At 41.1% G+C, this 17208-nt stretch overlaps 1 protein-coding gene across 1 annotated transcript in view; it reads left to right on the forward strand.

Moving 5' to 3' along the window:
- The window catches only part of LOC106599720 (tensin-3), a 77696-nt gene that overhangs the window by 17040 nt on the left and 43448 nt on the right, over window positions 1–17208 (forward strand). The window contains exons 2-12 of the mRNA XM_014191019.3: window positions 424–594; window positions 1008–1058; window positions 2418–2540; window positions 5391–5455; window positions 11417–11500; window positions 12097–12209; window positions 13216–13276; window positions 14853–14928; window positions 15119–15248; window positions 15469–15534; window positions 16061–16162. Coding sequence (XP_014046494.3) covers window positions 445–594; window positions 1008–1058; window positions 2418–2540; window positions 5391–5455; window positions 11417–11500; window positions 12097–12209; window positions 13216–13276; window positions 14853–14928; window positions 15119–15248; window positions 15469–15534; window positions 16061–16162 — 1021 coding nt within the window. The 5' untranslated portion in view covers window positions 424–444. The remainder of the gene's footprint in view (window positions 1–423; window positions 595–1007; window positions 1059–2417; window positions 2541–5390; window positions 5456–11416; window positions 11501–12096; window positions 12210–13215; window positions 13277–14852; window positions 14929–15118; window positions 15249–15468; window positions 15535–16060; window positions 16163–17208) is intronic.

Raw genomic sequence — 17208 nt, forward strand, 5'->3', positions numbered from 1 at the left:
TTTGCTTCATTGTTGCGGTCTGTCTTGTTTTTACTGTGTCAACTTGAGCATGATCAGTTGGTGACAATTTCCTATTCAAAAGCAGTTACTTTTTACATGGAGTTAATAGAAATTAGGAATACACTTAAAAGTAAACATAATAGTGGAAATATTGTTTCATCAACATCTCCATGAGGCATAATGGCAGTCAGTGTGGCACCTGTGCAGACAGAGAGTTGAATGTAAACAGGCGTCCTTCTTTGTCATACAACCTACAGTAGGCCTGTGTTCCTATTCTAAAGGTATCAGTGGGGTGGCCGGTCACAATTTCTGACACCAAGGACTTTGCTCATCAAACACTGACTACAGTAAAACAAAATATGCATACTGCTAATGGGCAGAGGAAATTGCATCACAGCATCTCTCTTTCTCTCTCCCCAAAAGGAAGAAGACCCAGATGTGAAGATGGAGGAGGGATACGAACTTGACCTGACTTACGTGACGGAGCGCATCATCGCTGTGTCCTTCCCCCGGGCATGCTCAGAGGAGATCTACTTTCACAACCTGAAGGATGTCACACGGATGCTCAAGTCCAAGCACGCTGATAACTACCTGGTCAGTTACCACTAGTCACGTCCATGTGTCTCACACCATCCTTCATCTCACTGATACCTAGTCCTTTCAAGCTTAAAAGCCTAGTCCTCTATTACTGGGTTGTTTGTTTTCTTGATTTGGAAAAGTTGAAATTGTGACTGTTACTGACCAAGTGATTCTGTATCATTGACACATTTGGGGGGGTTTTAGAGAAGGGATGATAACAGGAAAATAGCCTACTCTAACCTCAGCACAACCATCTTTTAGTGTGGTGTAGTGTGAAGCACAGAAGCCTTTTTTAGTTCATATTGGAAAGAGTGAAAACGGTTGAAATAGTTACATTTTAATAAGACAGTAATATAAAGGCATAGAATTAAATAGCAAAATAAATGAATGTATTCATGCATACATACCTGTATACTTTTTCTTTCTAGATTATCAACCTGTCGGAGAAGAGACATGATCTCTCTAAAATGAACCCTAAGGTAAAGCAACCATACTGTATTTTTCCGAATGTAGAGCATAAACAAATCATAGGGCAGGACACGAAGACATATAGGTATCTGCAAGCCGCAGATCGACTAAGCTGTATTTGCCATTAATCAATGGATATCAATGGCAACAAGGATCTCAACCGTATCCGGGTCGTTCCACCAATTTGGTACCTTTTGAGATGTATAACTTGGTTTGATTTCACCTAATTTTCAAGATTCTGTCATAAAGAGCACGTTTGACTTCATAAAAACATGTTTTCAAATCTCAAAAGGTTAAATAAAAAAAATTACTATAGTAAGTGCCTATTAAGTGCCAAATAAAGTAACAGGGTTGACGATTTCATCTTAAGTCAGCCATAAATCCCCTTTTGACGGGGGAAATGGAAGCTTGTTGTATGCGACAGGAAGTGGCAATTGAATGCGACTCCCTGTTACCCCTAGATACACCTATCTATGGGTAACAGGGTTGATGTGTTATGCTCAACCCGCTCAGTTTTCCACCACCAAATCTTCCTGGTAGTCACAGAGGGATGTCAAAATGCAGATATTAAAAATATAAAAAATCGGATTAAATTCTCCATGTGACGCACAGTACCAGTCAAAAGTTTGGACACACCTACTCATTACCGGATTTTTCATTATATTTACTATTTTCTACATTGTAGAATAATAGTGAAGACATCAACATGGTGAAATAACACATATGGAATCGTGTAGTAACCAAAAAAGTGTTAAATGCATTAAGAAGGAAAGAAATTCCACAAATTAACTTTTAACAAGGCAAACCTGTTAATTGAAATCATTCCAGGTGACTACCTCGTGAAGCCGGTTGAGAGATCGCCAAGAGTGTGCAAAGCTGTCATCAAGGCAAAGGGTGGCTACATTGAATAATCTAAAATCAAAAATATATTTTGATTTGTTTAACACTTTTTTGGTTACTACATGATTCCATGTGTTATTTCACAGTTTTGAAGTCTTCACTATCATTCTACAATGTAGAAAATAGTCAAAATAAAGAAAAACCCATGAACGAGTAGGTGTGGCCAAACTTTTGACTGGTACTTGCATTAAAGGGCATTTCATTGAATAACAGGCTTTTAAAATGTAATGTTGGTGCACAATTTCTACCTAAAATATCAAAGGGATGCAAAAGGCACTCATTTCGTGGATGACCGATCCATTTGAACAAATGTATCACTAGATAACCCTTTAATTCAGAAAGGCTATCTCTAGGATTCTCTGCACATGCTAATTAGATAACATATACATTGTATAGAGGTTGAATAGATGAGCATGATCTGTTACAAAGTGCGTATGTGTATGTGTGACTTACCTTGTGTGTGTTTGCAGACTCTGGACACGGGCTGGCCTGACCTGCATGCTCCTCCTCTGGATAAGATCTGTACCATCTGTAAGGCCATGGAAAACTGGCTCAATGCTGACCCTCTACATGTGGTGGTCATACACTGCAGGGTGAGCAGCATCCTCATCACTCTGTCATCGTCACCATTTCATTATCTCTCATTCTTCTTCTGGCCTCATTTGTTTCACTTTACATTGACTTATCTATTCAAAGCTGATTTTTGGAACATAGCCATCAAGACAGTGCAGGAGGGAACACTGTAGTGAAGATGATCGCATGGGGATAGCTGGCTAGCAGCAAAGATGGTTGCCTCTTCCTTTCTGCTATCAGCTAGCCGGGAAGTAACCCAATGACTGTGTATATGACTGGACAAAACAATCGATCAAGTGACACTATTCATTCCTATGTGAAGACTCAACAGCACATTGAAGCCAAATTAAGTCGTTTAAGATGGCGTCTCATGGAGACATAACATGCTCAGTTTGAGCTACTCCAGAAAGTGACTGCAGGCCAGCTCAGTGCTGCCCCCTCTCATTTAGTAACTGAAGTTGAAGGCCAACCGGGATACTGCAGGCTGCCATTAGTAACTTAATTGTCCTTATAACTACTTCTTGTGTGTGCAATTTGAAATTAATCAGTTAAAGGACATACATCTGGAGTATTAAAGCAATTATTGGTATCATGATTGTCTTTGATTTATGAACTTTTTACACAAGGATTACCACGAAGATTGCCATTTTTCCATTCACTATAATGGGGGATCCTGTTTTCTGCTAACAATGCCTGCAGTACCACGGTCGGCCTTAAACTTCCATGACTTCCATGAGAGGGGGCAGTCGTTCTCCCCTGAAGAAACCTCGTCCCCATGCTCTTGCGCTCAGCACGTTTGGGTGGAATTGTCTCGGAACGAGATTAGACGGGAAGTAGCGAGGTGAAGCTAGTGTTTACTCTGCCCAAGAAAATAATTTCTGTATGGGGGTCAATGAGAGAGTGTCAAATTTGGTAAAACAAGTAAGTCTAATTTGCTACGTGAGGATTATTTAATCTAATAACAGTTTCGTAATAGTAGGTTGTTACGGATACACTGATATAAGTTGCTGAAATGGCAAAAAATATACTTTATATTGGAGTTGTTCACATGTGTATCTGCCCTTTCATTGGCTTAAATGGTCTCACCTGATCTCGCCTCCTCCCACCTGCCTTCCATCTTTGCGGACATGTGTTTCCAATGTTAGAGCGGACACTCGACTATCTTGTCAATATACAGTTGAAGTCGGAAGTTTACATACCCCTTAGCCAAATTCATTTAAACTCAGTTTTCACAATTCCTGACATTTAATCCTAGTAAAAATTCCCTGTCTTAGATCAGTTAGGATCACCACTTTATTTTAAGAATGTGAAATGTCAGAATAATAGTAGAGAATGATTTATTTCAGCTTTTATTTATTTGATCACATTCCCAATGGTTCAGAAGTTTACATACACTCAATTAGTATTTGGTAGCATTGCCTTTAAATTATTTAACTTCGTTCAAACATTTCGGGTAGCCTTCCGCAATTTTCCCACAATAAGTTGGGTGAATTTTGGCCCATTCCTCCTGACAGCTGGTGTAACTGAGTCAGGTTTGTAGGCCTCCTTGCTCGAGCACACTTTTTCAGTTCTGCTCACACATTTTCTATAGGATTGAGGTCAAGTCTTTGTGATGGCCACTCCAATACCTTGACTTTGTTGTACTTAAACCCTTTTGCCACAACATTGGAAGTATGCTTGGTGTCATTGTCCACTTGGAAGACCCATTTGCGACCAAGTTTTAACTTCCTGACTGATGTCTTGAGATGTTTCTTCAATATATCCACATAATTTCCCTTCCTCATGATGCCATCTATTTTGTGAAGCGCACCAGTCCCTCCTGCAGCAAAGCACCCCACAACATGATGCTGCCACCCCCGTGCTTCACAGTCCGGATGGTGTTCTTCAGCTTGCAAGCATCCCCCTTTTTCCTCCAAACATAATGATGGTCATTATGGCCAAACAGTTCTATTTTTGATTCATCAGACCAGAGGACATTTTTTCCAAAAAGTACAATCTTTATCCCCATGTGCAGTACAGTTTTTTTGTGAGGTCTTGGCTGATTTCTTTAGATTTTCCCATGATGCCAAGCAAAGAGGCACTGAGTTTGAAGGTAGGCCTTGAAATACATCCACAGGTACACCCCCAATTGACTCAAATGATGTCAATTAGCCTATCAGAAGCTTCTAAAGCCATGACATCATTTTCTGGAATTTTCCAAGCTGTTAAAAGGCTCAGTCAACTTAGTGTATGTAAACTTCTGACCCACTGGAATAGTGATACAGTGAATTATAAATGAAATAATCTGTCTGTAAACAATTGTTGGAAAAATTACTTGTGTCATGCACAAAGTAGATGTCCTAACCGACTTGCCAAAACTATAGTTTGTTAACAAGAAATGTGTGGAGTGGTTGAAAAACGAGTTTTAATGACTCCAACCTAACTGTATGTAAACTTCCGACTTCAACTGTAATAGAACATCTTTGCGGGAAGTGATCTTGTTAGCAACTTAGCCAACAGGTTAGCTTTCCCTGCTAATGTTTTACCATTGTTTCACATGTTCATTGAAGTACCTTGTTTAACCTAACATTGTGAAATGCAGTGAAATGTGTCTAGGGTTCGAAGGCCTTTCCACCGTGGTGGCGCAAATTTGTTTCAGTTTTAGCGGGAGCTACTTCCGTTTTGCGACGGAGTTCATGATTAATGGTTCCGGGGAGTTCAAAAACTATTGCTATTTGTTTGCTGAATAAACATTAGCTGCTTATTCAGAATGTAAGGCTTTTAAAAATGATTACGTAGTGGCAAAATATGACTTATCTTGTTACATTCTCAAAGTAAAATAGGCTAATGCTCTCCATCTTTCTTTCTCCTCTCTCTGTCTTGTATTTCAGGGTGGGAAAGGCCGAATTGGAGTGGTCATCTCATCATTTGTGCATTTCACCGACATATCTGCCAGGTAGGCTAATGGCTGCAAACAATGGCAGCTCCCGTGGCTTTTCCTTCAATTCATTTACCGTTGTGAAATGTGACTTTGCTCAAACCAGAAGTTCTGGTAAAGCGTGAGTAGCACTTCTTGAGTGTTGGTTTACAAACCCATATCCTTATTCACTACAACCACGTCTCAGATAAATATAGACATAAGTATAGTCTTTCTCAGTGCCTGACCACTACTACTCAGCCCTTTCACTGTGTCAGAGCGTGAGTCAAACAATAGTTATGGATGTGGGATCAAAGGAAAGCCATAAGTCATGAGTAACGCTTACAGTATTACACACTCTAAATCAACATAAACATACTAGACATTAATGATAACAGAGTGTAACAGCATTTGTCATTTAGAACAAAGGTCAATGTAATTTTTCCTGAATGGACCTGGAAATGAATTTAGTATAAAATGAGTTTCAGTAATGCACTTGAGTTCAAAATAAGTTCCCCTCAAGGACATGCAGTTCTTCAAATTGGATTAAGCTACACAAACAGAGATGAACGATATTAACACATGGTAATTTCCAGTCTGAAAGACTATTCAGAGCAGCTGCAGCTAGGGTAATCCCTAAAGTCATCAATTGACAGCACACATTAAGGCAGAAAGTGGTTTATAAGGTAAAGGGAAGTGTTGTGTGTGTTTGTGTGTGTTTGTGTGTGTCTTGTCTTATGCGCTTATGGCTATCCATTCTGCACACAAACCCTGTGTGATATAGGGTACACATTGGTCGAGGCCGCGTTGTGTTTTGCCAATCAACGTCCCCCCCGCTGTTCTGCTCCCACTGGGAGAGACTATTCACATAGTGACAGGGTCAGAGAGAGAAAGTGGGTAGTGAGAGAAAAAGAGAATGATGAAGAAGAGAGGGAAAAGGGAGAGAGAGAGAGTGTGTGTGTGTGTGTGTGTGCATGCTTGCATATGTGTGTGCTTTCGTGTCAGAGAGAAACAGAATATAAATTCAGGTCCAAAATTACTGGCACTCTTGATAAAGAGGAGCAAAAGAGACAGTATAAATTAAATAATACAAATAGTGAGCTATATTGATTGCAAAAAATGGGCAAATTATATTATGTTATACTAATACAATTGATCAGAGAAAGACATTGGGTTTAACAAGTAATAAAAAAATCCAAAAAAGGATAGGGGTAAAAATAATTGGCACCCCTGTTTTCAATAATTGATTACCCTCCCAATGTGAGGATAATGACAATGAGCTTTTTTCTAAAATGTTTTATGAGAGAACATATTTGGAGGGATCTTAGACCATTCCTCCATACAGAATCCTTCCAGATTCTGTGCTTATGGACTGCCCTCTTCAATTCAAACCATAGCTTTTCAATGGGGTTCAAGCCCGGAGACTGAGATGGCCATTGATTTTTTTTACATTTTGTGGTCAATGAACCATTTCTTTGTGGATTTGATGTGTGCTTGGGGTTATTGTCTTGCTGGAAGATCCACTTGCGGCCAAGTTTCAGCCTCCTGGCAGAGGTAACCAGGTTTTTGGCTAAAATGTCCCGGTAATTAGGTAAAGTTCATGACCTTAACAAGGGCCCCAGAACCAGTGGAAGCAAAATAGCCCTGTAACTTCAAAGATCCACCACTATATTTAACAGTAAGTATGAGAAACTTTTCTACATATGCTTCCGTTTTTGACGCCACTGGTGTGCATGGCCAAAGAGCTATATTTTCATGTCATCAGACCGTAGCACCGCCTACAGTTTGCTAAATGGCGTAAAGTCTGATAAATTATGTAAAGTCTGATGGGGAGAAAGGGGGAGAATGGGTGAGTTGATCATCAAAATCGAACAATGTACATTTATGTAATCCCCAACTGTGAATGAAGAACAGGACAGGCCATTCTATTGTTTTGATCCATTCCAATTCTAATCTTAAAATGTAATGTACCCTGTATCAGTCTACAGAATCAAAGTTAGGCTACTCTGGCCTACTTGGAATAGGCTACACAGTGAGAGCGTGCGTAATTGTACATGCTGAACAGCTTTTAATGTCTGGGAAAATATCCACATTGGGCAGAAGGTGAGCGAGTTTCGGAGAATGTGGTGATGAGGCTTGCGCAACCTTTCGTTGGCAAGGGGAGAAATGTCACCATGGACAATTTATTCACTTCACTGTCATTGGCGAACAAGTTGCTTGAAAAGAAAACAAGTCTGGCCGGCACCATGAACAAAATGAGACGGGAGCTCCCTCTGTGCAAAATAAGGCACCTGCACAGCCATCATGCAACAGGGCTGAAGAATGAAAAAAAGACAGGACACAATAAAGAGAAAACTGGAGACTATTACACACTACAACCAAACAAAGGTACACTCTTAGAAAAAAAGGTGCTATCTAGAACCTAAAAGGGTTCTATTGCTGTCCCCATAGGAGATCCCTTTGAAGAACCGTTTTTGGTTCCAGATGGAATCCTTTTGGGTTCCATATAGAACCCTTTCCACAGAGGGTTCTACATGGAACCTTAAAGGGTTATCCTATGGGGACAGCCAAATAACCCTTTTGGAACCATTTTTTCTAAGAGTGTATGTCAAAGTGTGTCAAGCAAGTGAAAGTTTCGAAAATGGTGTCTTCTGTTAGGACAAGGGATAACAGCTAAATGAAATCCATTGCGTGAAGATGCACACAAGCAAAAGCTGACAATAATTTACTCTTTTTGAATACTGTTGCCGTGGAAATTCATACACAGGGACACTCAAAGTCAATCTTAAATGAATCATTGTTTATTAACAGTTAACTGGAGAGATTCCAACAAAATGCATGTGCCATAGTGAACGTCTGTCAGGAGCTCTAACAGGGCAGTCCCGTTAGTTCCCTTATATATTGACAAGCTATATTTGCATGATTTAGCTTATTCATCATTCATAATTAATGTTTGCTTCATACATGTAACGACCAATACTGGGTCATGTACAGTCTGTGACAGATCAATACCTCACAAGGCTTCCTCTCTCTAAGCTGAGACCATGAAACTGAGATATCCCTTTCTCTAAACAAGGTTCTGGACGTACTGCCAAATTGGAGATACTGATATTGAGGACTTGTTCAATCAGTCACTTGCATGAACACATACATTGGTTTATAGAGAAGCACGAACAGAACACAGAAATTGTTTAATAGAAAAGCACAAACGTAAACATTTCCATAACACTGTCATATCGACACTTTTATCGACACCCGTACACTTTTTCCACATTTAAATACTTTACAGCCTTATTCTAAAATGTATTAAATTGGTGTTTTTTCCCCTCATCAATCTATACACAATACCCCATAATGACAAAGAACATTTTTTTTTTTTTAATTTTACAAAAATAAGTAAATAAGTATTCAGACCATTTGTTGAAGTACTTTTTTGAAGCACCTTTGGCAGCAATTACAGCCTCGAGTCTTCTTGGGTATGACTCTACACGCTTGGCACACCTGTATTTGGGGAGTTTCTCCCATTCTTCTCTGCAGATCCTCTCAAGCTCTGTCAGGTTGGATGGGGAGCATCGCTACACAGCTATTTTCAGGTCTCTCCAGAGATGTTCGATTGGGTTCAAGTCCGGGCTCTGGCTCGGCAACTCAAGGACATTCAGAGACTTGTCCCAAAGCCACTCCTGCATTGACTTGGCTGTGTTCTAAGGGTCGTTGCCCTGTTGGAAGGTGAACCTTCGCCCCCTGTCTGAGGTCTTGAGCGTTCTGGAGCAAGTTTTCATCAAGGATCTCTCTGTACTTTGCTCTGTTCATTTTTCCCTCAATTCTGACTAGTCTCCCTGTCCCTGCCGCTAAAAAACATCCCCACAGCATGATGCTGCCACCACCATGCCTCACCATAGGGATGGTATTGGCCAGGTGATGAGTGGTGCCTGGTTTCCTCCAGACGTTATGCTTGGCATTCAGGCCAAAGAGTTCAATCTTGGTTTCGTCAGACCAGAGAATCTTTGCCTTTTGGCAAACTCCAAGCAGTTGTCTTGTGCCTTTTACTGAGGAGTGGCTACTTTCTTTCCACTCTAGCATAAAGACCTGATTGGTGGAGTGCTGCAGGGATGGTTGTCCTTCTGGAAGGTTCTTCCATCTCCACAGAGGAACTCTGGAGCTCTGTCAGAGTGACCATCGGGTTCTTGGTTACCTCCCTGACCAAGGCCCTTCTCCCCGATTGCTTAGTTTGGCCGGGTGGCCAACTCTAGGAAGAGTCTTGGCGGTTTCAAACTTCTTCCATTTGAGAATGATGGAGGTCACTCTGTCCTTGGGGACCTTCAATGCTGCAGAATTTTTTTTGTATCCTTCCCCAGATCTGTGCCTTGACACAATCCTGTCTTGGAGCTCTACCGACAATTCCTTCGACCTTATGGCTTGGTTTTTGCTCTGACATGCACAGTCATCTGTGGAACCTTATATAGACAGGTGTGCGCCTTTCCAATTCATGTCCAATCAATTGAATTTAACACAGGTGGACTCCAATCAAGTTGTAGAAGAATCTCATGGATGATCAATGGAAACAGGATGCAGTTCAATTTCGAGTTTCATAGCAAAGGGTCTGAATGCTTATGTAAATAAGGTATTTCTGTTTTTTAATTTTAATACATTTGCAAAAAAAATCTAAAAACCTGCTTTTGCTTTGTCATTATGGGTTAGTGTGTGTAGATTGATGGGAAATATATATATTTTATCCATTTTAGAATAAGGCTGTAACGTTAAAAAAATGTGGAAAAGGTGAAGGGGTCTGAATACTTTCTGAATGCATCATTGCTTTTGTGCTGAGATTTACTATTCATCAAGGCCACTTCTAATAATGTTTAGGCTACTGATGTTGTCATTATTTGAACGTGGGTCTTTTATTTTTTTAGGCTGGGGTATTCTTTTTTTGTTGTTATAAAAAATAGCTGTTACCATGTTTCAAAACATATGTTTCTGTTTCATAGTTGTAGCAAAGGCAATTCATGAAAGAAATGTATTGGAAACATTTTTGTGTTTTTTATGTTTTTGCATATAGCGTAGAATAACATTAACTAATGAAAATGCTCATTTGCTATTTAAAACAATTGTATTAAAATGCATTCTTAAACACAACCAAATTGTTATTTTTGCAATAGTATATATGAAATGTATTAATTACACTGCTAGAATGTTGCAGTCAGAATGACTTGAAGGGGGTTCCATTCGAGGCCCAGCGGTTCTAGTGCTAAAAAAACAACAAAATTATTATAATAAAACATTTGTTTGTTTTTATCTCTGTAGTACTACTAGCCTCAATTTATGAAGTTGGCTCTAGCTAGCCCAAATAGGTTCCCAATCTCCCACCCTCATAACTAGCTAAACTATTTCAGGTTATCAATCAAGTTGGAGTAGTTAGCTTGATGATGCAGAGATGCAGGTATTATTAGAGGTATTATTAGAGATTCTTTTTACATAGAGTTAAGCACAATGATTATGGCTCTAGATTGTAGTAAAAGCTGTATCAGGTGTTTGAAAAAGTATAAATTCTCCAACTTATGGACGGGTGCCTAGCCCTCCTATGGACCAACCCCTAGCCATCCTCATGTACTTTGTGCCCCCTCAGATTTTTGGGGTGCATGACGCCCTGATTAGAAACCTGTGGTTTGAATTGAAGAGGGCAGTCCATAGGGGTAGACGAAGGATATCAAGAATCTGGAAAGATTCTCTAAGGAGGAACGGTCTAAGATCCCTTTTAATGTGTTGAATATTTGCAAATGTTTGTTTACAGTGTGTCACTCCACTCAGTCAGCCAGGAGTGTTTCTGGTAATAGTCAGATGACTTACGCTCACTTCAGTTTAATTCACTCTTATTTAAAACTAAAGCTCTTATCTACAGCTTACTTACCATGATTGTCATGCTTACCCTGTCAGTGTTTAAGCCCAAACAGGAGGGTAACTTGGTGTTTAAGCCTAAATCATGTCTGTGTCTGTCTCGCGTAGTGCTGATCAGGCCCTGGACCGCTTTGCAATGAGGAAGTACTACGACGACAAGGTCTCAGCATTAATGACACCCTCTCAGAAAAGGTAAGACCTCTTCTCAGGCATAATATGAATCTACTCTTTTAGTATTGAGAGAATGCCCATTGTGTGATAAGGATGGTGAGGTAAAGGTGTTTTCCCACACCCAACACACACACCCACACACATATCCCTCTCCGCCCACCTTAGGGCAAGTTCAGGTCCCTGTTCCACCTGAGCCAATAGGAAACCTTTTGCGTGTCTTGGTCTTGTTAATTCATTCCCATAGAAAAGGGCCCGTGATAGTCATGCCATTGTGAGTAATTGAAACAGAATGGGATCCCGTGGTGACCTGGTGTAATCTTATCCTGCTGCATCACACTGAATCACTGTGACTAAGTCATACAGTGGGCGCCTTAGTAAGAATGTCCCCATCACAAACACACAACCTCAATGGATCTTCAGAAAAGTAATATTCCCATGTGTGCTACAGTATCTCTGTTATACTTGTCATGGTTGGAACCAGCCATTGATGTAATTGTTGTAAGTGATCTGTTGTTGTCTACTTTAACATACAGTATATGCAGAGGGGTTTAGCTAGTGAGGATCCTCTTGCTAGCTATTGTGTGGATTACTGTATCTCTACTATTCTGCCATGCCAGGTACGTTTGGATCCTGAACAGTCTCCTGAGTGGGTCGATGAAAATCAACGCCTCTCCACTGTTCCTGCATTGCATCATTCTACATGGGATACCAAACTTTGACACTGCAGGAGGTAACTTACTTCCTGCTTTCGTTCACATATCGGCCCACTAGGATAAAAAAAAACATTCCACTCAGTCAATAGAAGCTAGAAGTCTGACAAATAACTACCAATAAAATCCCTATGTGCTTATCTGAAACCGCCTTTCCCTCGGACTGACACACGTGTATGCATGCGCATGCACATACATAAACACACACCACAGAATAACAAAAAAAAAATTGTCTGCAAATAACATGGAGAATTTTTTGGTTGATTTCACGTTGAATTTACATTAGTTGACAATTCAACCAAATGTAAATAAAAACTAGACGTTGAAATGACTTTTTTGCCCAGTGGGTGTTTTTTTGCAAGGTGGCAAATAAAACAACCAAATAAAACAACCTCTGATTTCTTGTCATTGAGCTGGAGAAATTTGTGAAGGGCAGCTACGCTAGCTGGTCACCGGGTCTGATTGGTAAATAAAGCTGTGTGTCACCCGCAAAGCAGTGAAACTGAATGTTATATCTGTTTGGGCTTCTGGCAGTCAATTTGCAGTCTATAAATTATTTTTTAATAACGTTCCTGCCCCCCGACCATCCGCTCAACAAAAAAATTGGCACTTGGCTGATTTAAGTTGATACCTGCCATAGTAAATAGGTGCTGGGGAAGATACTGAACCACCAATGCTTACTGAGAAACGTACGCCACATAGATATGACCTGAACAAGGATGTTGTGATCAACAGTATCAAACGCGGCACTGAGATCCAAAATATCTAGAATGGAGCGTTCACCATTCATCTGTAATAGCCCACAAGAAGCTTGAGGGAAAGTTTTTTTGCCATTTTGTTAGCACGTATTGTCAATTGATACCAACATGAATCAATGCTTGATAATACACGAATGTTATGATGCAGTTTATTGATATGAATAACATTCTAAGAATTTTTGTTCCTCACTTTTGCCACAACAAAATTGATCTCGTGTGAATTATAGTACTGTATTTCTCTCCTCATAATACAATCATTTTTTTCCAGTGTGTCGGCCATACCTGAAAGTCTACCAAGGAATGCAAGCTGTCTACTCCTCAGGGGTCTAGTAAGCATTCATTTAAGTTTTCAATTTTGTTTGACAGTAAGTGATACATTTTCTTTTAATGACAATCTGTTGTTCTAATTTGCCGCTCTCTGTGAGTGTCACCGAGGGAGTTAGATTATGGCTATAGGATGTCACTTTTGCCCATGATTTGTGACTGGGCTAAAGTGGAGATGGAGGAGTAGACTGCATAAATTGAGCAGTACTCTACGCCGCCTGGTCATGTTGGGTGCGTTCCTCTGCCCAGGTGTTTCTGACGCATTCCAGATCTTACAACGCCTGGATAGATATTTTAAGTATCAGCTAACCACATCATATGTTATAGAAATCTGGTGCCTGACGGCACAGTCGATGACGTGGCACGCAACCATTGGTTTATGCATGCAACGTCTGAGCAGGGGAAGGCAACCAATGTCAACAAGGCAGCATGGTGCATCATTCAGAAATACACGTCTTTTCCATAAGATGTGCACACATTTTTATAATAGTTTTCCTTTGGAATGCAGAAGATAAAGCACATATGCGTTTTTATCAAGACTAAACACAACTTTGGCGTATGAAAACTCAGAATACGAAGTCAGTACTCCAGGTGCTTGATATACGTCAGTTTGGATTGAGCCGACTTTGGCTTTGAACGGGGCAGCCCTGTTTCAAAACAAAGGCAATCACTTTTCACCAGGCCCCCAGTGTCCGGTCTGGAGTGTGGAGTCAGGAGCTCTGCTGATCGTTTACTACGTAGCAACCACAGGAGGTTGGTGGCACCTTAATTGGGGAGGATGGGCTCGTGGTAATGACTGGAGCAGAATCAGTGGAATGGTATCAAATACATTAAACACATGGTTTCCATGTGTTTGATGCCATTCCATTCGCTCCGTTCCAGCCATTATTATGAGCTGTCCTCCCCTCAGCAGCCTCCACTGGTAGCAATCTAGTGGTGCCAAAAGCCCTGGTCTGCCCTAGATAGACTACAGTATGTAGCAAATTACGATCGCAAGAACGGCCAACATCAAAAAATGTAGACAGCTGTTTTGGGCTCTAAAATGTGTTTATTATGATCAAGTTCGAGCCCCACAGTGAATTATTTCAAAGTTCGCTACAAATCAAGATATATTTAATTAAATAGTGATCCTTTCTGACTACTATATTTGTCATCACACAGGACCACATGCTGACATAGACCAATCACTCATGCACACACTTCTTGACTGTTTATGTCCAAGTCTTCCGGTATTGATGCCAACGTCACCTAGCAGTGTTGGGTTAACTCTCTCAGGCAGGATGAAAATGACTATATTGTTGATCCTTTGCTAGTTACGGCCACTTTCAACATGATCCTTAGCAATTTCTGGGTGCCATTCGGCCTCATTCAACAATATGGCGAGCTTCAAATTCAAATACTTCAGCCTTCATGAGCCATTGGGAGTTTTCCATAGGAATACGTGGATAACGTCAGCGCTATCACTATCTACCGGCTTTAATGTCTATGGTGCAAACACTGTCCACCCGGGCCATCTGCCCACCAGGGCAACCTGGCCATCATCATGTTCTCTCTGATTGGTTGTTTGTCTCTATTACCCAGTCACATTGGGCCTGGACACAGAGACAGGATATGTATCAGTCTGGAACCTGCTCAGATGTTAAAGGGAGACATCATGGTAAGAATAACGTCTCATAGCATCACATCACATATCCTACAGAATGTACTGGGTATACCATACAAGAAGAAAGATGCAAGTTATGACCGATTACTTACACACATAAAATAGTGAGAACGTTTTTTATAAGGTCACATGAATACACACACAAACAGCTGTTACAGCAGCCAGTCTTTCCATGTTCCTGCAGGTGAAGTGTTACCATAAGAGTGATGTCACTTTGGAGCGTGAGGTGATCTTCCGGCTCCAGTTCCACACAGGAGCAGTGCAGGGCTACAACCTGGTGTTCGAGAAGGAAGACATGGAGACTGCCAATAAAGGTCTACACACATTGCATACACATTGCCGTCACAGGATAAAAAAACACTGGACTTCATTTGGGTTTGGCTCATCCATTAATAAACACCAATCATGTGTTCCCATAGACTGTAATGTATTATGGCTTCCTGGGGGAATCTCAGTCATAGGCAGCATCATTCATCTTTCCGTGGCATTCCAATGCAGCCACACTCACTCCATTCCTTTGTGTTTCCTCTGCAGATCGCAGATTTCTGGATTACGGGAAAGTGGAGCTGGTGTTCTCTGAGGGCCCGGAGAAAATCCCAGGTATTTTTCTAAACTCCTATAACTCCTTAGCTGTAACTCAGTTAGAAAAGCAGGAGGGTTTGAAAACCCCCTGACACATGGTCCTTTCACCACCCAGCTTCCCCCCTCAATCCGCCCTCTTTTCCCCTCTACCCCCTGCTGAGACGAGGATGTGGAAATCCGTAGAGGGGAAATGTAGTGTGAAGTGTGTGCTGACAGAGAGGTAAAGGAGCACAGCATGCCCTTCCTCCCAGCCCCACAGGAGGGAGCGTGTGTGTTGTGTGTGTTTTTGCGTGCATACATGTGCTCTAAACAACTCAGAATATGTAACATTCCTTCAACTCTTAGTTGCAAGATGAAAACACTCTGGCCACAAATCACTTACAGAAAATAAACAAAAATGGCTTCTGTCCACAGAAAGTTGTGTCCCACTGATCCCTTGTTGTTGATTGAACCTTACAAGAATGTCCCACGTATTTATTGGTGTTGATTGGACCAAATAAGAGCGTCACACAATGATTCCTTGCTTTTAAATGGTCTCCTGTAGGTGCAGAGCGCTGGCAGAACGGGGCAGACGTAAGTGTGGACTACAACACAGCCGACCCTCTGACACGATGGGACTCTTACCAGAACATAATTGACGCTGAAGGTAACAGCATTCACTTGGACTTACTTCTCCTCATTACAATGTGAAACATAAAGCTTCCAGTCACTCTGCATTAATATCATATTGTCCACCATAACTAACAACCAAGTTCATCAAGATAAACCAAGCAATATCTGTGGATCATTCACTTACATTGACCAATAGTGGCAGGAGTTTTTATCTGACCGCATTACTTGATGAGTAAAATCTCTGGGCCATATCTAGGCTATCCCTGTCAGGAACAACTCTTGATCCTAGCTACATTTTTAACAACACAGGTACACGTACACCCAGTAAAACCAACCAAATCTGGGTCAGTCAATGTCTGCTTTCTAAATGAATGGAGATCCTTCCTTAGAGGGCCAAGTGACAACTGCAGTATTTTTTTCAAGCGAGACAGATCTCTCAGCAACCCTATAAACCTCATGCTAGTCTCAGTACTGCAGAGCATGACAGATTTAGGGATACGTTTGTAAATTCCCTCTGGCCATCTACTCCGATTCAGAGCACTCTCGTCTGTGTGCCAGAGCGCAGAATAACTTTACGATCGCTCAACACCCGTTGAATATGGGCGATGTCGGCAAACATCGGCAAGAAAGCGTAATTAAATTGTTGCCAGCAGCACAGTTACAGTCACCAATGCTCTGGATAAAATGAAAACTGCCTAATCAGCTTTGCAAGGGTGAGTAAAATGTTCAGAGTGAGCTGTTATCTCATTTGTGTCTGTAAGTAGGTAGCAAGCTTGCCAACGTTAGCCAGTTAGCTTGGGTGGTTGACTGCCCGTTGTTAGGGGTGTGTTCGTAAATTCAATTTGGAGTGCCAGAGTGCGCTCTGAGTGCGCTCTGGGTGTTTGTAAATTCAGAGCGTTGTCAGATTGTCCGTTTGTAAATTCAGAGAGCGCACACTGTTGAGCGTTGGTAAATTCATCAGTTATTCTGCACTCTGGCACATTCAGACGAGAATGCTCTGAAATCGGAGTAGATAGCCAGAGTGAATTTATGCTCGGATCAACCCTACTCCTAGTCCTCGGCCAGAGCGTCCAGTGTGCG

Source organism: Salmo salar, chromosome 03, assembly GCF_965601325.2.
Source record: "Salmo salar chromosome 03, fSalSal1, whole genome shotgun sequence".
Lineage (NCBI taxonomy): Eukaryota > Metazoa > Chordata > Actinopteri > Salmoniformes > Salmonidae > Salmo > Salmo salar.